General features: G+C 45.0%; 2 protein-coding genes across 2 annotated transcripts in view; both read left to right on the top strand.

The window, feature by feature from the left end:
• Positions 1 to 219: 219 nt before the first annotated feature.
• Positions 220 to 8,463, top strand: ATP5F1A (ATP synthase F1 subunit alpha). The gene is made up of 12 exons (XM_037033709.1): positions 220 to 346; positions 2,041 to 2,119; positions 2,889 to 3,058; positions 4,708 to 4,881; positions 4,968 to 5,134; positions 5,335 to 5,483; positions 6,017 to 6,168; positions 6,270 to 6,494; positions 7,014 to 7,121; positions 7,239 to 7,383; positions 7,949 to 8,099; positions 8,239 to 8,463. The coding sequence occupies exons 1-12, from the start codon at positions 287 to 289 to the stop codon at positions 8,318 to 8,320; spliced, it is 1,662 nt and encodes a 553-aa protein (XP_036889604.1). The 5' UTR covers positions 220 to 286; the 3' UTR covers positions 8,321 to 8,463.
• Positions 8,464 to 17,573: 9,110 nt separating this feature from the next.
• PSTPIP2 (proline-serine-threonine phosphatase interacting protein 2) overlaps positions 17,574 to 22,613 on the top strand; it is a 61,653-nt gene continuing 56,613 nt past the window's right edge. Inside the window, exon 1 of the mRNA XM_037033698.1 lies at positions 17,574 to 17,692. Within this exon, the coding sequence (XP_036889593.1) occupies positions 17,660 to 17,692 (33 nt within the window). The 5' untranslated portion in view covers positions 17,574 to 17,659. The remainder of the gene's footprint in view (positions 17,693 to 22,613) is intronic.

Below are 22,613 nucleotides of genomic sequence, written 5' to 3'. Positions count from 1 at the left end.
AAGGTCGACTCCAAAGACCACAGTAAATGTGTAGCCAATGCCTGGGCGGAAGGTGGCAAAGGTTTAATCACTCATTTTTAAGTTTAACTGTAAAAATAATATTAAAAATAAATAAATAACCACCCCTGCCTTCCGCAAAAGGTAGTTTGCGCCCGGAGGTGAAAGCGAGGGGCGGTACTTCCGGGTTAAGTCGGCTGGCTCCCTTGACCTTCCTCGCCGCTCAGCCATTTTGTCCCAGTCAGTCCGGAGGCTGCGGCTGCGGAGGAATCACCTGCGAGCTGCGAAGATGTTGTCCGTGCGCGTCGCCGCGGCCGTGGCCCGCGCCCTCCCTCGGCGAGCCGGGCTGGTGAGCGCAGGGCATCAGCGGGTGGAAGGTGGTCCGGTGGGGACTGCAGTGAGTTGGTCGTGCAGCGGCAGTGTGGGAGCTCTTCTGCAAGGAGGGTGAGGGGCTGTGGCGGCCGCCGCCATCTTGCACTGTTGGCTGCTCCTGCCTGGCCGCACAGAGCAGGGCGGGCGGCGAAAGGGCCCTTGTGTTCGTCATCGGTGCGGGATGGTGCAAAGGGGTGCAGGAAAGGCAGTAACACTGATGCCGTCCAGAGATGGGGCCTGATGAGAATTTCTATCTTCAGTTGAGAGCGGCCCTCGAAGGGGTCTTGCGGGGAGGAAAAGGGCTTGGGCGCTGTCCGCAGCCTGCACCGAAAGCGCGAGGCCCGGCCTTTTGATTCTCCGGCACTCCCTCGCTGAAGGTCAGGCGAGCTGGGGAAGCCTGACATTGCATGAAGGTCAGCGGGTCTCGGCTTTGCCCCGCTGCCTGGAGGTCGGTTCAGAGGAGAGCAATAAAGGTGACTTTCTGAATACTTCAGTAGGTGACCTCTTAGTGCTTAGTGCTAAAACGACTGTGAAAACAGCGCACGGGGCCAAGTACGCATTTCATGTGGCCGCTGCCGTGACGGCAGTGAAGCTGGCTTCTGTGTTGTCTTCTGCTAGCAGACGACTTTGCTTTGTGGTTCTTGGACGTGTTTTAAGACTTAGCCCGTGAGGAATTGTTAGACAGTGAATCAGAAGCCAAGGAGAATAGAACATAGGTTGGAAAATATCCGTAAAGGTCAATGCCCTTCGTTACTTACCTCTTTTGAAGTCAACCTACTTAAACCTTGTGTAAGCACTTAACACACGTTTCCTTTTCCATCTTAAAAGTGGTCTCATTTTGAAAAATAAACATGCTGGACATGTTTACTACCCTAACACAACTGCTGGTAGCACTCTGGGTTTCTTTTAGCAAAAGACGTTTTGGCCGATTTTCATCCAGGTCCTGTGGAAACTTCATGATGGACCGTGGCCATTCACAGTATTAAACGTTGGAGGAGGGGCCCGGAGTCGATACAGGTTTTGTTGAAGGCAGTTAAAAAAAAAAGATTGCGTATGCCATGCCTCGAGTTCCAACATTGACAGTTTTTGGTTTGCTTGATTTTTTTAAATTTATTTTTTTAAATAGGTAATCTATTGAATTTGCACCTTTTAGGAAGCAGTTTCTCTTATTGACAGTTTCCCAAATCAAATGAAATATCCCTAAAGTGGAAATAGTAGTACTGATGCATTTAAAGGGAAAGATACTTTGTTAAAACTGTTGTGTATACTTACAGTGTACTAGGAACTGCATAATAAATTTTCACATATCTAAAGTTATTTCCTTATCTGCCTAATTGCCTTCCAGTTTTAAGCATCTTTAAATAATAATTTGAGTATAATTAGTATTCTAACTGATAACTTGATCAAACTAAGCCAGCATTCAAGCTTGCTATTTTTACAAAGGCCCTTTTAAAAATCAGATTTAACCATGACTGGTGTGGTGGCCCAGTGGTTTGGGTGTTGTCCTGCAAACTGAGAGGTCACTGTTTGTTTCCCAGTCAGGGCATGTGCCTGGGTTGGTTGCAGGCCAGGTCCATGGTTGAGGACGCGCAAGAGGCAACTGATCAATATTTAATATTTCTCTTGCACATGGATTTCTCAATCAGATTTTAAAAAATATTCTTGCTCTAGGTCTCCAAAAATGCTTTGGGGTCATCCTTCATTGCTGCAAGGAATCTCCATGCCTCTAACACTCGTATTCAGAAGTCTGGTAAGTCATTTCTAAGTATACAGCACTCTTAACTACTTTCTTAGTAAATGGAAAGTAAGTTACATAGTTGTTGCAGATTTTTTTCCCCATTCAGTTTTTTTTTTCCTGTCAGTTTAAGTTACTACAGAATCTCATATTCTTAACCCGCATTGTGCCATTTAGTTCGGTCTTGGCAGGTTTGCTTGTTCTAGTGAAGTGAACTACAGTTACGCATTTTTCTTTTGATGTTACTGCAGCTTCTTTGTCCTGATAACATCCCCTTGTGTGGAAACAATGCACACATATCAGGTGGTGGGTACATTTTCTGATCTATGAAAGATTTCTCCTCTCCTGAAAAACATTACATAAAGTGTGCAATTTTTACCTCTGTGTTTCAAGGGTAGTTGCTACTAATCTGTGAATCTGTGAATTTGCACATTGCAAATTCTAGAGATAAGTGGGGAGGTAATCATAGGAACCAAAGGAGTACAAGAAAGAAAATATTTCTTCTAAGGATATTGCTTAATTTTAGTACCTCACCTGTTTTACATTTGTTATTGATTTCACAATGTTTTACATTTGTCTTATGAAGTTTTCTCTCAGTCACTTGGGTTCGTTTTCATAGTGATAGGTATCAAACTTTTTTGAATAGAACTGTATTGCATTTTAGAATATAATTTGATTATTGTAATCATAAGACTATATATAGTATTTATGTTATTGGGGAAATAGGTTTTGAAAGCATACTGGGGCTAGATATATTTGTGATAACACTGTCCTTTCTCAACAGGCACTGCTGAGATGTCCTCTATTCTTGAAGAGCGCATTCTTGGAGCCGATACCTCTGTTGACCTTGAAGAGACTGGGCGTGTCTTAAGTATTGGTGATGGTATTGCCCGAGTACATGGGCTGAGGAACGTTCAAGCAGAAGAAATGGTAGAGTTTTCTTCAGGCTTGAAGGTAAATTATAAAATGAGGTTTGGCTGTTCTAGCATTGGTATCTTCATTCATTTAGTAAACCAGAGGTTATGTCAGATTTTTTTTAACTTTTAAGTCTCAGTCTGCCTCAGGGTTTTGTGGTCATTGTCATAGATTGTGAAAATATATTTAAGTGCTTTTCCTTTAGGGACCAATGTATACAGATCATAGCCATTCATTTCTAAATGTGTAGTTATAGTAAATCTTCATCCAAATTTTAAGACATTCAGGTCTGTCCTTTGTAGGTGTTAAGATCATCTTAAACAAAAGCGTTTGATAATGCCAACTAAATTCATTTCTGGTAGAAGGTTCAAAGTCATTGATTGACTTTGTGTTTCTAGTGCAAGTACACCTGTTGGTGAGATGTGAGTTAGTAATCAGAAGCTCTTGGGCCATCAAAGTCCACTTCTTTCTCTTAGGTTGAGCCTAGTTGGCTAGTGCCATGAGAAATGAAAGTTGTAGGAGTCGTGGGTTCTCTGAGGAAAGTGGAGCCTGATCTGTAGATGGACCGGGGCCAGTAGGATTATCTAAGTCCACAGGAGAAAAGATGGTCTTGGTCCTCGTGGCTAATAATACATGGTTATGGAAAAAGAGCCATTAAATGTGGAAGACAAATTATAAAGCCAAAAGTTTTATCAGCATCTGTAAAACTTTGTCAAAACATTTAACTTGAATGTGTATATTTTTGAAAGATTAGGCTGAAATTGATGAACTCAAATTTCTTTTTAGCTTTTAAGAGTCTCAACTGATACACTGTCCAATAGAACTTTCTGTAGGAAGGGAAATATTCTGTGTCTGATGTTACAATATGGTAACTAGTATACATATGAGACAACTGAGCATGTAAAACATGGCTGGTAGGACTGAATTTTTTAAATCTAGTTTGGTTTAAATGTGATAAGTCACAGGGGGTTAGCGACTATTGAAATCAGACATTTAAACTAAAAGATTCAGCATCTCCAGCAATCATTTGTGATACTCCTCTTTATTTATTCTAAGTACTTCTCCAGATCTTTCATTACAGACCAGACTCAGGTCCTGGAATAGCCTTTTGGTTTTAGTCACGATTTAGGGACCTAAAATCTTAGCATTTTGAAATGTGGTTGTAATGATGACAGATTACCCAGTACCATTATATCACGCGAATATTTGATTTTGATTGGGTAGCTTTTAATTTCACTTCTCTTAACAAGTAGAGGTTTATGGAGCTTCTTACAGACCAAAAGATGTAAATCAAGTGTGTCTTAAAATTTCCATTTGAGCTTGATACTTTATTTCATACTAATTACCCAGCTCAAAAGCCATAGTCAAAAGAAATATAAATGGCAAAAGCTTGACATGCTCAATTTCATTGCTTCCACGTGTTCTTTGAGGGTGTGATAAAGAGTTTGTTAGGTTTGTTAGGTTTATAATGTTATTCTAAGATTATGCAAGGGAACATGTTAACATTTTAAAAGTTTTAACCAAAGAAGGTGGTTTATTGGGAAAATACTACTTGAGTAAATTAGAGGTAAAGGACAATGCTGCTTCTTGCCCCCAGCTGTGTTCATATCATGCAGTGTTGCCATGTGGGGAGAAGAGCCACTCACGCTTGCTTCCCTGGTGTTCAATTACGTCTGTCTTTCATGCAGGGTATGTCTCTGAACCTGGAACCCGACAATGTTGGTGTCGTCGTGTTTGGGAATGATAAGCTAATTAAGGAAGGAGACATTGTGAAGCGGACAGGAGCTATCGTGGATGTTCCCGTTGGCGAGGAGCTATTGGGTCGAGTAGTAGATGCCCTGGGTAATGCCATTGATGGAAAGGTAGGTTTATCGTTAATTAGATGCTGTTGTACTTTCTAACAAGTATCACAGCTGATTGTTTTGGGTTCCTTTTTATTGTTTAACAGGGTCCGATTGGTTCCAAGACACGTAGGCGAGTTGGACTGAAAGCCCCTGGGATCATTCCTCGAATCTCTGTGCGGGAACCAATGCAAACTGGCATTAAGGCTGTGGATAGCTTGGTGCCGATCGGTCGTGGTCAGCGTGAGCTGATTATTGGTGACCGGCAGACTGGGTAAAGACTTGGTAGCTTATTAAAAGCTCTAACTAAAACTGGCTCTGAAAAGATGACTTTTTAGTTTTGAAACGGTAAATGCTTTGGATACAATGGGGAGAGTAGAATGTGATATGTGGAATAGTAGTAGTAGTGACATTTTAATTGGGAAATTCTTTGAAATATTTATTTAGTAAGGTTTATTTTTACTCTTTTTAAAGCAAAACATCAATTGCCATTGACACAATCATTAACCAGAAACGTTTCAATGATGGCACTGATGAAAAGAAGAAGCTGTACTGTATCTATGTTGCTATTGGTCAGAAGAGATCCACCGTCGCCCAGTTGGTGAAGAGACTCACAGACGCAGGTATCAGAACTGGAGTCCCATTGCTGTTAACCTGGGATCCTTCAGCAGCTCTTCTTAGAGCGGTGTCTACTTAACGAAGGCTGGTTTTAATTGCTCCCTAGTGAACATTCTAGTAATAAAAACAATAGGCAAAACAAAACACTATGTAAAAATAGCATAAAGTAATAAATTTTAAGGTTTTGTCAATTTCTTACCAAAGTGGAAGCTGTTTGATTAATTTTTTAATGTGTATATTGATTTTAGAAAGGGAGAGAAACATTGATGTGAGAGAGAAACAGATTGATGCTTCTTTGGCTCCTCAACTGGGGACCAAACCCATAACTCAGGCATGTGCCCTGACTGGGAATTGAACCTGTGACCTTGTATTTTACAGGATGATGCTCAGGCAACTGAGCCATACAGGCCAGGGTTGATTAATCTTAATAGTAAATCACTTAGTAAAAGCATTTAGGTCATTTTAATTACAGTAGCCTCTAACTTTAAAATCACATTATTGACAACCTTGTAAACCTTAAAATCTGTTTTCTTTTCAGATGCCATGAAGTACACCATTGTGGTTTCAGCTACTGCTTCTGATGCTGCCCCCCTGCAGTACCTGGCTCCTTACTCTGGCTGTTCTATGGGAGAATATTTTAGGGATAATGGCAAACATGCTCTGATCATCTATGATGACTTATCCAAACAGGTAAAAGAAATGCAATTTTATACTCTGTATGTTTGCACCACAGGGAAAGGCGACGAATGTGGAGGCTAACGTGAATTTCACAACCCTTTTCTGCGCTGTAGGCTGTTGCTTATCGTCAGATGTCTTTGCTGCTGCGCCGGCCCCCTGGTCGCGAGGCCTACCCTGGTGATGTGTTCTACCTACACTCCCGTCTGCTAGAGAGAGCAGCCAAAATGAACGACTCCTTCGGTGGTGGCTCCTTGACCGCTTTACCAGTCATAGAAACACAGGCTGGTGATGTGTCTGCTTACATTCCAACGAATGTCATTTCCATCACTGATGGACAGGTATTATTTTTTGCTCAAATAAATGTAAAAGAAAGATTCCGAGGCAGTTGTTGAAACTAGGGGCAATGAACTGATTTCGTTAAAATCCTTTTGTATTTTTATTATGGAAAACTTCAAATGTATGCAAAACTAAGGAAGGTAGTATAGTGAAACCCGTGTTATTTCTCACTCGCTTATCAGTTCATGGTACGGAGCACTTCATTCATGCTTCATTTAGACCCACTACTGTTCTTCCCCCCGGGTAATTTTAAACAAACCCCAGGTATCATATCACTTGACCTGTATGTATTTTAATAAAATGGGTTACTTTTTTTCATGTCATGCACACCTCCTGGTCTCAGCAATGACACACGTAGGTTGATTTGGGGTGTGAAAGGTTGGAGGGGCTCTTTACCATAAGAAATGGTTCAGCATTCTTCCTCAGTATTTTGGGGGTTTAGTTTTTTGGCAGTGTCTTAATTTTGAAATGTTGACTTTTTTTTAAAGTTTGCTAGCATGTGTATTCTCCTTAAATTGTAGATCTTCTTGGAAACAGAATTGTTCTACAAAGGTATTCGCCCTGCCATTAACGTTGGTTTGTCTGTGTCCCGTGTTGGATCTGCTGCCCAGACCAGGGCCATGAAGCAGGTAATCTGCATCACTTTGATGGGGATGGGATCATTAGGGTAAAATCAAAGTGTATGGTGCTCTGTCGTTGAGTTAAGCACTTTTGTATTGTATGCGTTAACCAGTTCTTTGTTGCAGGTGGCAGGCACCATGAAGCTGGAATTGGCTCAGTATCGTGAAGTTGCTGCTTTTGCACAGTTCGGCTCTGATCTCGATGCTGCCACTCAGCAGCTCTTGAGTCGTGGTGTGCGCCTGACTGAGTTGCTGAAGCAAGGACAGTACTGTAAGTGCTTTATGCTTCGTCAAGTTCCTACTGTGTGGAGATACCACATAGCTTCCTACAAGCTGTAGTACGTGCTGTTATCTTTAATCAGAGGTACTGCCTTTTGAATGTAATTGATGTCTGTTTAATTAAAGTGCAGTCCTTATTTAAATGTAAATGCTACAAACTTAATTACCAGCAAAACTTACTAAATATATTCAACCTTTCTTGGGGAATTAGGACTTAATAGATACTCTTACCTCCTTCCCCGCCCCGCTATATATGAGTGTAGAATTTGGCAGATTTAAAAGAATGTTAGTATGCATTTATGTTACAAAATTTCAGCAAATTATTTATATCCAAAACAGTGCCCATGGACTGTGCCCATATATTTATACTTGGGGCTTGCAACTGTAAGAAGAACACTGTGTCTTGGGAAGGAAAGTAGAATGGATTTTCCCACTGAGAACATGAGAATTAAGTGATATGTATAGACATGTTAGTGGAGGCAAAAGAAAGTGTCTCTGACTTTGGTAATAATGGCACTTATTTCAACAACTCACTGGCACCTTTTTTCCTCCCCCAGCTCCCATGGCTATTGAAGAGCAAGTGGCTGTTATTTATGCTGGTGTACGGGGTTACCTTGATAAACTGGAGCCCAGTAAGATCACAAAGTTTGAGAATGCCTTCTTGTCTCATGTTGTCAGCCAACACCAAGCTCTGCTGGGCACGATCAGGTATGAACACAGTAGATGGCCTCTTTTTGTGAGTTTTAAGATAAAAAGTCTTGCTAAAATTCTTTTGAATTTTGTAGTTAGCCTAGTCATTTAATTTTTGTCCATGTCGGACTGATAATCTGCTTTTATTTTCAAATAGGGCTGACGGAAAGATTTCAGAACAGTCTGATGCAAAACTGAAAGAGATTGTAACAAACTTCTTGGCTGGATTTGAAGCTTAAACTCCTGTGGATTCACGTGATATACCAGTTGGGTTTTGTCATTGTTCTCCTAGTAATCAGTTTCCTTTGTAAAAGGGTTACTGTCATACTCCAGATGTACAGAAATCACCTTAAAAATAAAGGTTCCACATTGTTTGGTGGTTTTCTGTAGTTGGAGTGATTCTTTAAAAAGAACTGAGATTACTTTGTGGAATTGGTAGGCATGCTTTTTAGGTTATTTTACTTGGTTTGCAATCTGAGTGGGCTTACCTAGGTAAGTCACAGCTAGTTCTTTACAAGATTTTAGAGTGCTGTGTAATTATTGGCTAAAGAGAAATTCATTAACTGGATAATTGGATATTTGTGGCAAAGTCACATTTAATAATGAGTAGCCTCACTGGCTTCTCTATAAAAAAGGTAAAGAAAAAAATAGGACATTGGAAATATATAAGGAAATTTTAAAAATGCTTAAGCAAAGTATGAAAGATTGGGACAAAAATTGAGAAAGGGGATATCAGAATGAATAGAATGTCTGTCTTATTGTGTCACTTGTTAACATTGTATAGTCAGCTCTTAATGATAATGTAATGAAGTTAGTTTTTATGGTTAGTGTTTTTGGTCTTGTTTAGGAAATCTTGATAGTGACAAAGATAAATGTATGTTCTGCTAAGAGTTTTAAAGAGATTAATGTCATCAAAGAGATTAATCCATGTCGTAGGGTTCTCCAGAGAACTACAACAAAGGATGTTGTGGAGGGGGGCAAGTTGGAATGGGCGGGTTGGTAGGTTGGAGACTGGAGGTAGAATTCCTTTCTCTGTGGGCCTCATGTTTTTCTCTTAAGGCTTTGAGACCCACCCACAGTATGGAAAGTGATAAGCTTTACTCAAAGTCTACTGATAATTTTAAGTATTAAGCATGTCTAAAAAATCTGCAGGTCAGTATCTGGACCGGCCTTTGATCACAAACTAGGTACCATAGCCTCACCAAGTTGACGTGAAAGATAGACTATCACAGTTCGTCTGGAATTTTTGTGTGGAGGTCAGGAGTCCTTTTTGTTTTTCTTTTCCATGTGCATATGCATATCCATTTTTTTTTAATTCCAATTATTAAATGGTCTCCCCACCCTCCACTTTAACCTGTTATCTTGCCACCTGTGCCCTGTTTGGCCCTTTTCCCTTGTACTTTGACTGAGCCAGAGGCCAGTCCACCCTGTTGAAGCAATGAATGAGGAGAAACAAATTCTGAGATTCAAGTGTTTTTAAGTGAATAACTCACAGGTACCAGGCTGTTCTCTCCAGGTGTGCCTAAATACTCTGCCTAGTGGCGCTCCTGTGTGCCAGCCAGAGGCTGTCAGATGTTTCTGAATAGCCTATTGTTGGGGAATGGTGAAGATCTGAGAAAATCAACATTGATTAATAATACGTGGTTCGTATTGAAGTTTCCTCAGATATGTCAAGTATTTTTTATAGTCATTATTTTTTAGTCAGAACCAAAGCAAAGTATATTACCTGCTTTGTCTTTTAAAATTATTTAAATGTATAATTTTTTTATTGATGTTTTTATTGTTTGCCGTGACTGAAGTTTTTGAGGAGTCAACTAGTCCTTTAGAACATCTTCTATTTTGAGTTCAGCTGGGATCTCATGCCAGATCCAATACTTCGTTCCTCAGATTGTTCCTGTTTTCGCTGTTGTGGGCTCTTTCAGTGGGCTCCTATGTTTGTGCATGCGCCCCCGTTTTGTGTGTGTGGGTGTGCGTTCTGGAACAACAAGGTGCTCCAGGCTTACTTTACATACTTTCCTGCTCCAGTCCTAGAAACAGACTTGGTTTCTTAAGAGAGAGAAACATTGATTTATTGTTCTACTTAATGCATTTACTGGTTGATTCGTTTTCTTTTTTAAGGTTTTATTTATTTTTAGGGGGGGAGAGCGTGAGAGAAAGAGGGAGAAAAATATCAATGTGTGGTTGCTTCTTGAGCACTCTCAGCTGGGGACCTAGCCCACAACCCAAACATGTGCCCCAGCTGGGAATCAAACCAGCTACCCTTTGGTTTGCAGGCTGGCACTCAATCCACTAAGCCACACCAGCCAGGGCTGGTTGAATGTTGTTTGTGTCCTGACCAAGGATGGAACCCTCAAACTGGGTATAACAAGGTGATGCTTTAACCAGTGGACCTACTTGGCCAGGGTTATTTCTGGTTTTGTTTTGTTTTACAAGTTCTCTACATACTGGATATGAGTCCTTTGTAGGACAAATATCAAATTTTCTGTGGCTTGCCATTTGCTCTCAATGGCTTTTGATTAAAAAATAAAACTCCCCATGTACAGTAGACAGTAGATATCTAAATTTTTCCATCATAAACTACTTTGATCAGAAATTGGTCCTTATTCACTTTCACTTGTGACAATTCAGATTTTGATGGTACCCACTCTAGTTCTTGTTTTGATCTGGGGCAGACCTTCACCCACCACACAGCTAATCTTCGGGCATGGAAGCTTCCTGAATGTTTTTCCTGTGTCCTGTATTCCTGTCTTGTCCTGTCCTGACCCTCTGCTCCATTCCCCAGTCTGCTCAGTTTCTAACCTTGGTGACAGAATCCAGTCTCTCCACTTTTGGACATTGATGGCCAATTAATTTTTAAAAATATTCTAGAAATTTTAATTTTAGAGGGGACGGGAGGGAAAAAGGGATGGAGAAAGTCATTAACAGGTTGCTTTCTGCCTCTGCAGGTGCCCTGACGGGGGCAGAACACAGCCTGCAACCCAGGCATGTGCCCTGACCAATAATCGAAGTGGCAGCCTTTGGGTTTTCAGGATAACGCCCAACCCACTGAGCCATGCCAGCCAGGGCTGATTGGCAAATTCAGTAATAGCTTGTTTTCCTGCCCTCTGGTGTTTTCAGATTATAGTGTCTTGTCCAGGTTCTGGGGTCCCCTCTGGCTTTAGCTAGTTGGTCAGTACCCCTTGCCAGGTTTATCCCTGCTTCCTGGAAGAGGGGGATGAGACCAGGGGAACTGAAGTAAAAATTCAGAGTTCATTTGGGTTCTCTGGTTGGCTCCATGGTTTTCTAATTCATGAGAATACATGAGAAAATACCTTTCTTGAGGTGTTTTGTAATCTTGGGGAGGTAACATATCCAAGAAAAGAAATGAAGAGCACAAGCATATGTCATATTAAGGGCTAGTTTGTGTGGTGAAGTTGAGTTCTGGAATTTTAAGAAGTGGCAAGACACCTGGAGCAGGTGGGGAATAGTGGTGAGGTAGAACTTGAGCAGGAGGAAGCACGACCCAGGTAGCCTGCAAAGCTTTAGCTGAGATGGGGTGGCAGGGCAGAGAAGAGGCAGACCAGCTTGGGGAGGGGGCAGGCGGGGAGTTGGGGAATGAGATGAGGAAGGCCAGGGTGGGGCCAGACTGGGCAGGCCTTTTGAAGGACAGGCAGAGGCTTTTGGGATTTAATTCTGACAGGCAATAGGGGTAGTTTAGTGGCTTTGTGAGGGGAGACATAGAGGAAGCAATGTATTAAGGGTGAAAGATTTAAGAGTAACCTGATACGAGGTTGGATTGGCAGAGGGAAGGAGAAGGAAGAGGGACACAGATACCAGGTTTTGGACAGCATAAAAGGAAATGTGATTTTAGTGGGCATTTGTTAATTTTGGCTGCCCACTGCTATTTATTCCATTCTGGTGAAAAGATGTTTGAGTACCTCCCGGGAACCCTCTCCCTCCATTGCTGAGAGTATACATGGATACGACTTTTCTGGAAAGCAGTTTGGCAATATATTTCAAGAACCTTAAAAATGTTTATATTCTTTGACGTGTAATTCCACCATGAGGAACTTTAACAGAGATTTATATAAAATATTTTATCATAGTAATATTTCTAAAAACAGGGAAATGGTAAGAAAAGTATCAGTATGCCCACCCGAAGGGAAATTATGCAACAATTAAAATGGTATTTGAGTTTTAATTATTTGGGGTTTATAATAAACTTACAGGGAACAAAGAGGCCTAAACTGGCACGAAGTGAAAAGTTGGTCTCCTGTGTCCACCGGCCCCATCCCCTCTGACGAGGGGTTTAAAATTGTGGGTGTCCTTTTCCCTCTTCCAAACACACTCTGACTGTTGGCTCCACGCAATCAACACACAAACAGCTTCCTTGTTTCTACGCTTTAGTGTGGTTTCATTGTGGAGGCACGTGACACCGCACCGAAGTGATTGTTCATGGGAGGACTTTCCGTTGCTTCAGATCTGTGCTAGAACAGCAGTACCGCCATGAATAACTGCATACGTACTCATTTTGCACAAGGTGAGTGTATCTGGAGGGAAGAGTTCAACATGGAAACGTTGGGTCAAAAGCTAGGTGCATATTAAATTTCGATGACATGGCCAAATTTCTCTTGACAAAGGTTTTTGATTTTGTCAAGATGGAGGTGTAGGTGGAAACACCTGCCTCCTTGCACAACCAAAATTAAGGACGACAAAAACTTAGAAACAAAAACAACCAGAACAGACAAAATTTAACTGTATGGAAGTCCAACAGCCATTCAACCAGACCGGTAAGAGGGGCGAAGTCAGTGGCCGGCAGAGAGGGACAGCAGCAGGAAAAGGCGGTGGCTGCCAGGTGCGGGAGTGCAGGTGGCACGGGGCTAGCAGACCCTGGGCTCGGGGAGGAAATGAGCAGAGTGCGCAAGGCGGTCGGCTGACCATGGTCACATATTTTCGTGCAGATAAACTAGGAAAAAACGGACAGTGAGACAGACCACCCAACCCAGGGCCCCAGTGATGGATATAAAGCCTAAAAGCACCAATTAAAAAGGTGCTGGGAGAGACTCCCAGCCTTACAGGAGAGTTTGTTGGAGAGACCCACAGGGTCCTAGAACAAGCCCATCCATCCGGGAACCAGCACCAGAAGGGCACAGTTTGCTTGTGGGAAGCAGCAGAGGGGACTGAAATCCAAGAGAACACGGAACAAGTGCCATTGCTCCCTCTCTGACCCCGCCCCCACATACAGCATCACAACCCAGCAACTAGGTTGCCCTGCCCTGGTGAACACCTTAGGCTCCGCCCCTTATACATAACAGGCACCACCTGACCAAAAATGGCTCAATCAGAAGAACAAATCAAAGCCCCAGAGCCAATACTTTTAAGTGGCCAAGCGATGGCCAACCTATCAGATGCACAGTTCAAAATACTGGTGATCAGGATGCTCACAGAACTGGTTGACTTTGGTCGCAAATTAGATGGAAAAATGAAGGCTAAACTAAGTGAAATGAAGGGAAATGCACAGGAAACCAATAGTGATGGGAAGGAAACTGGGACTCAAATCAATGGAGTGGACCAGAAGGCAGAAAGAACCAAACAGAAAAGAATGAAGAAACGAATTCAAAAAAATGAGAGGCTTAGGAACCTCTAAGACATCTTTAAACATTCCAACACCCAAATTATAGGGGTACCAGGAGGGAAAGAGGAAGAGCAACAAGTGGAAAGCTTATTTGAACAAATAATAAAGGAGAACTTAGTCTGGCAAAGGAAATAGACTTCCAGGAAATCCAGGAAGCTCAGTCCCAAAGAAGATGGACCCAAAGAGGAACACACCAAGGCACATCATCATTACATTAGCCAAGATAAAAATGAAGGAGAGAATCCTAGAAGAAGCAAGAGATAAGGGGATAGTCACCTGCAAAGCAGTTCCCATCAGACTCAGCTGGTTTCTCAAAAGGGACCTTACAGGCAAGAAGGGGCTGGAGAGAAGTATTCCAAGTCATGAAATCCAAAGACTTACATCCAAGATTGCTCCATCCAGCAAAGCTTTCATTTAGAATGGATGGGCATATAAAGCTTCTCAGATAAGGTCAAGTTCAAGGAGTTCATCATCACCAAGCCCTTACTATATGAAATGTTAAAGGGACTTACCTAAGAAAAAGAAGATAAAAAATATGAACAGTGAAAGGACAGCAAACTCACAGTTATTAACAACCACACCTAAAACAAAAGCAAACTAAACAGACACCTAAAACAGAGTGGACCCACAGAAATGGAGATCACATGGAGGGTTAGCAACAGGGGAGTGGGAGGAGGAGAAGGGAGGAGAAGGTACAGAGAATAAGCATAGACGGTGGGAAGAAAATAGGGGGAGGGCAAGAGTAGTGTGGGAAGTGTAGAAGCTAAAGAACTTATGACACATGGAAATGAACTAAAGGGGGGAATTTGGGTGGGAGGGGGTGTGCAGGGTAGAGGGGAATGAAAGGGGGAATGGGACAACTGTAATGGCATAATCAATGGAATATATTTTTTAAAAAGATTTTTGATTTTACACGCAAGAGTGTTTGTTTTGGTCCGTACTGTGTGTGATCAAACTTTGTGTTAAGAAAGTTTAAGGACTTAGGAAATACTAAGTTTAAAAAAACAAGACTTTCCCTGGCTGGTGTAGCTCAGTGGATAGAGCCTGGGCCTGTGAACCAAAGAATTTCGGTTCGATTCCCAGTCAGGACACATGCCTGGGTTGCAGGCCAGTTCCCAGCAGGGGATGGCTGAGAGGCAACCATACGTTGATATTTCCCTCTCTCCTTACCTTCTCCTTTAAACAAAAATAAATAAAATCTTTAAAAAAAACCCCTCCAAAACCAAGACTCTACATTTTATGTACACTAAGAACTTAACCATGCAAATGTATGTTATTAGAAGAGAGTATGCCAGAATAGTAATGAATTATCTTAAATGTATTGAGCATTAAAATTTATTATTTCATAATTGTTGTAATAGTATTAATTTAACTTTGTTAGTGAATTGTCCCGAATTTGTCATAGACCCTTGAATACAGTATACATTTACTTGTGTTTTCTGACCCAAACCGAGAATCATAGTCCAGACCAATGAGCCAGCTGTACTTTTTACTTACGACATCTGTCCAGGTGATAAGCTTAATAAATGTTTGAGAAACAAAGACTTTCCAGCAGTTTCAACAAATATTTGCAATTCGCAAGCTTGCCACCAGGGGGTGAAAGAGTTAAAATGAGACCTGAGCTTTGAAAATCCAGCACGATGTAGCATGAAAGCTTGTAAGACTTGAAAAAATTGAAACTTGGACAATTGGAATTGTATCTAAAGTATTTGCCCCCAAATCTTCAAAACTTCCAGGAAAAGTCTTGGTCCTTTGCCAGGGTCCAGCCTCAGCAGGTCTCAGGGTCCCCGAAGGTTGGACGGCCCAGGCGATGAATGAAGAGTCAGACACCCGATTGGATGCCGGAGAGCAGCCAGCCTCTGTGGGTTTGACCGAACTCGCAGAGTTTGATTTAGGCTTTATTTTTATAGAGATTTTTGCATAACATTAAAAGAACAGGTACATGGCATGATCAGTTAAGCAGAAAAAATCAATACAGAGGTAACTAGGAAAAAGTATAGGAAATTCCATAGGTTCAGTTATGTTAAACAAAGGTTATTTTGACCAGGAGAGCCATTAATCAGACAATTAGAAATAGCTGTATGTACCGAGTTTTAAATGTCTTACTGTTTATTAAAGTTCTTAGAATTTGGCATGGGTCAAAAGGATATGCTAGACTGAACAGTGGTTATAGGAAATTTATTACAGGCCTTTGTGGTGTCTAACTTATCTATCTTTCTGTCTAAAATCTTACTTTATGTACTTTGGACTCTAACTCCTTAGGAATCATTTCTATGTGCTTAGTTTGTAATAGTTAACTAGCTTCTCCTTCTTTACCTGTCTAATTCTAATATATTCCTGTCCAAGGTAGAGGAGGGGCTGTTACTCCATCAACTTCTAGACATTCAGGGGCTACCCTGTTAGGGGGGACTTTTGTTCTATGGCCAAGAAATCATTTTGTACAACCTCATTGGAATTCTGCAGATCATTGGACCTGAAACACAGGTGTCTAAAAATCCCACCACCTATTAATAGCAAAGACAGACATGAAAGGAGAGATAGACAGGAAATCCAGCCACAGTTGGCTCTGCTGTGCAGATGCATCTCATCGCTCCCGCCCAACAGTCCTTCAGCTTCTTTCATCTGCCCTGTTTGCACTATTTCTTAAACCTCCTGCTAAGGTTTAGCCTATCTTCCCGGTGCCCTCCTGTCTCTGCTGCCTCCTGATGGTGCTGCCAGGCTTCCTTTTCCTCTAACCTAGCTGCTTTCCAAAACGATGAACCATCAGATGAACAGATGCATGCCCTTGAAGTCACCCAGGGTTGGAGGCCACCTTTCCATCCTTGTAGTTGTGGGACTGAGGGTGGCATTACCAAGCGGAACCTTTTAGCTGCCGTTAAAGTCATTTCAGCCATTGCTCTTTAACTATGTACAGAGCTAGAACCTGCTCAGGAGGCAAATGCTTGCCTGTCCAGGTGTGGCGTTGTGTACCCTTGACCTTCACCCTCTCCTCCTCCAGTAGGTATGCCCCAGGAGCGACGCCTATCTCCGACCCTTTAGAAGGGCAGCGCTCGAACCGAGCTCTCCATCCCTTTGATACGCTGTGATCTCCGGCTTCAGTTTCGACTCGGAGCACAGGGCAGTACTTGGTCCCGGAGCGCCGTGTTACTACAAAGCAGGGACGGGTCCGACTTGCCCTGGGACTGTGTTTTCACGGAGGTGTCACGTTATGAGAGGAAGAAGAGGAAGGAAGCTCTGGGCTCCCGCTTCTGGAGTAGGATTGGTGGAGACAGTCTTGAGTCCCCAATGGGAAAGGGTCGGCGGGGAGCTGGGCTCCTGGGCGCCCCGTAAGGACGCCGCAAGGGGCCTAGAGTCAAGGGCGCCCTAGAGAAAAGGTATAAATGACCTTTTCATGATGTTTGGTTTAAAACATGTCCCCAGGGTTGGCTGATCTGCAGCGGGGCACCTGAGTCTTGAACAGGACTCCCCGAAGCGACTACTGTCACGCGACCACGGACACTGTCAGTCCTCAGGCTTCACCCGCCTGACCCTCGGTCCCCGCAGCCAGCGGTGCTGGGGCGGGGTCTCCTCCAGCGCAGCACCGCGGAGCCCCGATTTCTCTGCGAGGAGTGCGGCCGAGGGAGGAGGGGCTTGTGTGCGGGAACGGAGCCGAATTCGGGCGGCCGACTGGACCAGTTAGTTCCTTCCGATCCTTCGAGGCTTCCCGAAGGAAGAGGAACTGAGGGCTCGCTCTTTGACTATTACCCGTCTCGGCAGGACTTTAAATCCCTCCAGGTCTGGCTCCAGGTCCCCGCTGGGCGGGGGGCGGGGCCGCGGGCGGGGCTTAGTGCCCGGGCGGACCTCGCCGCAGGCGGTGCAGAGTGCGGACTGGAGCTGCGCACCGGCCCGCGGGCAGTCACCGCCCGGCCTCCAAGCGCGCGCCGTCGCCGCCCCGCTCTCCTCGGTACCTGCACCAGAGCCGGCCATGACGGGCTCGCTGTTCAAGGGGAACTTCTGGGTAAGTCCGCGGGGCGGCTCCGCCCGCCACTCCGGCACTTTGCGCTGCGCGGAGCCAGTCCCGTCGCCTATGGACACTCCGTGGAGGTTCCCACTCTCCCGGGATCCCAGCCCGCCGCGCGCCCGCAAGTCCCCGAGTCCGGTTCCCGGGTCCCCCGCTCTGCCTCTCATACCCCAGCAACACGTACTCCCGCGGAAGGGTGAAGCGGAGCCCCATAGGGTTGGGACATCCACCCCTTATCTCACAGATGAAACCGAGACCCAAAGGGAAGAGCGACCCAGCGGGGAGAATAGCCAATGGCCCTGGAGGCTGCGAGCGAATTTGGGGGAGCCTGGGGTCGGGGACCTGGGGTGCGCTTCGCCAGGCTGACGGCGGCAGTCATCCCCTAGGGGGTGGTCTTTTCCAGACTCGAGCCTGTCAGAGCCACATCAGCTCCGACTTCCCCCTGCAGACCCTAGAGAGGTTCTCTTGCAGAAGTTTCGTCCCGCCCTGTAGCCCTGTCTCCTGAGCCTCCCTCCCCAGGCCGTGGCCCTGGCCCAGAGGGAGGCCAAGGTGTGTGAGACCCTATGAGCTGGTGGGGGCGCCCAGCAGGACCAGCCCAAGTCGGAGACCAGCCCAGGTCTTCCTGCCCCCGCCCTCCTCTGTCCACCCTTCTTACTTCCCAGGCGCCCCTTAAAGGTGCGTCCTCTTTAAGGCAGGAGTGGGAAGTCAGCACACCTCGAAGTTGACCTTCAGCTGCCAAGCGGCCCCAACTTCTTACTTGGGACCCTGTTTGCCCTCCATTTAGCTTCACAGCTCCATGTCCCCTATCATGGGCTGCTGGGTGGGGAAACGTGGCTCTGTGGCTTCAGGAACAGTTTATTCCCTGCCTTGTGAAGTCCCTTTTCCTGGGCTTTTTGAGGTTCTCTGGGGACACTGCCTACCAGTGGGGTACAGGGCCGAGGAGCTTCATTCACGCGGAGGGTGAATGACCTCACAGCTAGCCTGGCGAGGAGGCCTGCTCAGGTAGAATACAGGACTTCTGGGTCCCATGAAGGGCATTGTGGAAAAAAGTAGGGCAGAGAAACCCCTCCCGCTGTCCACCCCTAAAGTGAGACAGCCAGTTTTCAGATCTTCGCTCAGCTGTTCCCTCTTCGGGGAAACCTTTCTTGATAGCGCCCGACAGGCTCTGTCACCAGTTCACTGGCACACATCCTGGTCCTTCTCAGCATTTGTTAGTTTGTGGTTTTGAATTTGGGGCTTACCACCACGTGAGCACCTTGGGACAGGAACTGTGCTGGCTTTCAGTGCTGCTGCCCTTTAACAGGAGGCGGCACAAAGGTGCTCTGCAAATAGCTGCTGAGTGAGTAACATGGATCTGTGAGGCCGGCAGCGCGTGCGATGTGCTAAGAGCTGCAGTCTGCATCCTCAGAGGGCTCCTGGGCCCCAGGAAGGCAGCCCCCCAGCTGCTCCGGAAGCACACTTGCAGGAGTGGCTAGGGGAGGGGACAGAAATGAGGTCTGGTTGGGGCTGTGCCTACGTAATGGTCTGGGGGAGAAAACTTTCTGGGCTTCTACTTTCAGAAGGTATCTGAGATCCTGAGAGATAGTTTGCACAGGTTGTCTTCTATCTCTAATGTCCTGTGATGCTTTCTGTCAAATAATAAAAACAATAATAGCTAATATCACTGTGCACAGAGTCTGTGGAAAGACTGTTGTAAATGCTTCACTCACACTACTCATTTAATCCTCACAACTACCCTATGGTGGTAGCTTACTTACTATCCCATTTTACAGACCAGGAAGCTGAGTGGCTGAGAGGCTAAGCAACATTCTCAAGGTCCGTGAGCTGTTAGATAGTGCAGCTGAACTCCATGCACCAAATGCTGAGTGAGTGCCTCAAGGAGGGAGGGTGGAGTGCCCCAGCATAGCTGCCTACGTGTCTATCTTCCGTGGCAGTGCCACAGGAAGTTGGTGGGTCACCACTGGACCTTCATATGAATGTATCTTTCTCCTCCAGCTCCAACCATGAGCTCCCAGACAGGCGTCACATCAGCTGGGCCCTCAGCTCCTGCCGTAGTGCCTTGCATCGGATGCTTAGGAGTCAGGCAGATGGGATAGTCAGCCAGGACTTGGGAAAAGGTGGGCAGAAGGGAAACTGTCACCGACTTCAGGGGCTGCCTCTGAGGCTTTCACACTCTCAGGGGGTAGGGAGGCCAGGCTGTTGAGAGTACCGAGGGGTTTGCAATAACCCTTACGAGAGGGCTGTGATTGGATAAGGTAGGAAAGTTTGGAGACATAAGTGGGTATCACTGGACTGTACTTAATGCATATTCACGAATTACCTTCTCTGTATAAGGTACTCTAATGGAGAGGGCATTGGCAGGGTAAGAGTACCGTCTTGGTTGGAAGGTAGATTTCTCGTGAGGCAGTAAAGCTTTGTGCTTGAATACCTCGTCTCCAGAATGTGGAGGAGGCAGGAGCAGGGAGTGGGGAGAGTCCAGCAGGGCCCAAGGAAGCTGGGCCAGGGATTGAAGGGGTCTGTTCCAGGGTTGAGACCATAAGGAGGAGCAAGAGATGAGACAGATGGGATGAGCTGCAGACAGTGGAAGAGGTCAAAGCCACAGGACGTGGCCAGCAGTTGAAGGTGAGCAGTAGGGAAGAGGAAAGGAGGGCTCCTCTAAGGTGAATTTGAGAATGAGTTGCGGGCCCCAGAAATAAGGAAGTTAGGAGGAGGAACTGGTTTGTGGGGAGAGAAGGAGAGAGGGGGAGGAGGCAGAAGTGATATGACCAGGGTCTAGACACAGGGGAGCAATGATGAGGACCAGGGCCAACGGCATCCTGAAGCCCCTCCCTGAAGCCCTTCTTTTGTTGTTGTTGTTGTTTATTTTTATTTTTTAAATTGTTCAAGTACAGTTTCCTGCCTTTTTTCCCTCACCCCAGCCCAACCCCCCAGAGAAGAAAACAGGCTATCACACAGACCCCAACCCCTCACCCCCAGCACTGTGCTGGGGTTGCGGGATGTGGGGAAGTCTCAGAGGGCATGAGCTGGGGAGGGGACAGGGTGCCAGGTGGCAGGGTTTGTAAGTATTTTAATGTTTAAACAACCAGTCCAAATGTCAGTGAGTACTCTCTGATGACTGGCAGTCAACATTCTGGGTTTGGGGGGTTGGTGGAGACAGCTCCAGCCCCTGGGAAGGGTGTCCAGGCGAGAGAGTGCACGGAATTGCATGGACTGCAGAAGTGTCGTCTTACCAGCTGAGTCTCTGGGGTGGACCAGCCAGGTTCAAATCCCAGGTCTGCCCGTTACCAGCTGGCACCTTAGGCAGGTACTTCAACCCCCCGAACCAAGCCTCAGTTTTCCCATGTATAAAAATCGGGATAATGATAGTGTCTACTCCATAGACCTGCTGTGAGGATGAAATTGGAGATTGCTGCAGCGATTGGTGCATAATGAGCACTTGTGCTTGTCAGCTATTAACAACACCGAGGAGACTAAAGGAAATGGGGAACAGTCACTCAGTTGAGGAGAAAGAATGAAGATGTAAGGAGTTCCCAAAGAAGTGCTCTTGGTGAGTGCCTGTGTGTAGGCAGGAAGAGAGAGGGGCAAAGGAAGAGAGGCAGAGACACAGGGCTACCCCAGGAAAGAGCTGTCACAGGCCTGAGAGAGGGGCCATTCCCCTGAGAGTTGAGATGCCTATGGTCAAATTAGGTAGATGGTCTTGAAAAGGTATGAGTCAGCACATACTTCATAAAACAATCTTATTCANCCCAAAGAAGTGCTCTTGGTGAGTGCCTGTGTGTAGGCAGGAAGAGAGAGGGGCAAAGGAAGAGAGGCAGAGACACAGGGCTACCCCAGGAAAGAGCTGTCACAGGCCTGAGAGAGGGGCCATTCCCCTGAGAGTTGAGATGCCTATGGTCAAATTAGGAGGATGGTCTTGAAAAGGTATGAGTCAGCACATACTTCATAAAACAATCTTATTCAAATGCTCCATGGAAATATTTTACTTATTTATTAATTTATTTATTAAGGTTTTATTTATTTTTTTGACAGAGGGGAAGGGAGGGAGAAACAGAGGGAGAGAAACATCAATGTGTGGTTGCCTCTTGCACGCCCCCTACTGAGGACCTGGCCTGCAACTCAGGCATGTGCCCTAGACTGGGAATCGAACCAGCAACTCTTTGGTTCGCAGCCTGTGCTCAATCCACTGAGCTACACCAGCCAGGGCCTCACAATTATTTTAAAAGTAAGGTGGGATGTAACACTTCTCTTGGTATTTGGCATTTATGTAATTTTTGAATTTTTTTAAACAATAAATAATGTTGTGATGCACATCTTCATTCATTTAGGGTATTTAACAATACTGTATTCTTTAAGTATCTATTTCTGGAAACTTGTGAAAGAACTTGGCGCTACCTGGCTGTGTTACAGTGTTTCTCAAGTAAGACCACACTCTCTTTCCACAATGATAATTTCATACTTCTCCCCTCTACTCAGCCCTCCACTTTCCTCACCCACTCTCACTCTGTTCTGATGATCTTGCCAAATACTCTGGTAAGAGACCAGTTACCAGTTGGTGAAAGCTCGTTTCCCTTCTATATGCATAGGGTTAGGTTCAGCCACAAGTCACAGAAACACCCAAAGCAGCAGTGGCCTAGACAAGGACAATGTTTGTTTCTCTCATAGACACGAAGCCCCTGAGCAATCATTCCCGGGCTGGCACCACCATCCCTGGTGTTGAGACCCACAGCGCCGTTTGGTGACTGCAGCGGTGCCTGGCTCCATGCTTGGTGCACGACAGAATCCCAGTAATAGTGGCTGGATAACTAAAATAACATTCCTTACCAGTAGAACTTTTCAAAACTTTTGATATATAGAACCAAACAGATTTCCTAAGGGGGAGATTCATTCTCAGGGTCCCTAATAACATCTGATGATGCCG

Source organism: Sturnira hondurensis, unplaced genomic scaffold, assembly GCF_014824575.4.
Source record: "Sturnira hondurensis isolate 20B ecotype Veracruz unplaced genomic scaffold, ASM1482457v3 Scaffold0001872, whole genome shotgun sequence".
NCBI lineage: Eukaryota > Metazoa > Chordata > Mammalia > Chiroptera > Phyllostomidae > Sturnira > Sturnira hondurensis.
This window is presented reverse-complemented; position numbering and strand designations above follow the sequence as displayed.

Bases quoted from the DNA above. Each gene is read 5' to 3' on its own strand.
- ATP5F1A (XM_037033709.1), top strand. From the start codon at position 287: ATGTTGTCCGTGCGCGTCGCCGCGGCCGTGGCCCGCGCCCTCCCTCGG. The intron at 2,120-2,888 runs GTAAGTCATTTC...CTTTCTCAACAG, and splicing joins CACTCGTATTCAGAAGTCTG to GCACTGCTGAGATGTCCTCT. The intron at 8,100-8,238 runs GTATGAACACAG...ATTTTCAAATAG, and splicing joins GCTCTGCTGGGCACGATCAG to GGCTGACGGAAAGATTTCAG.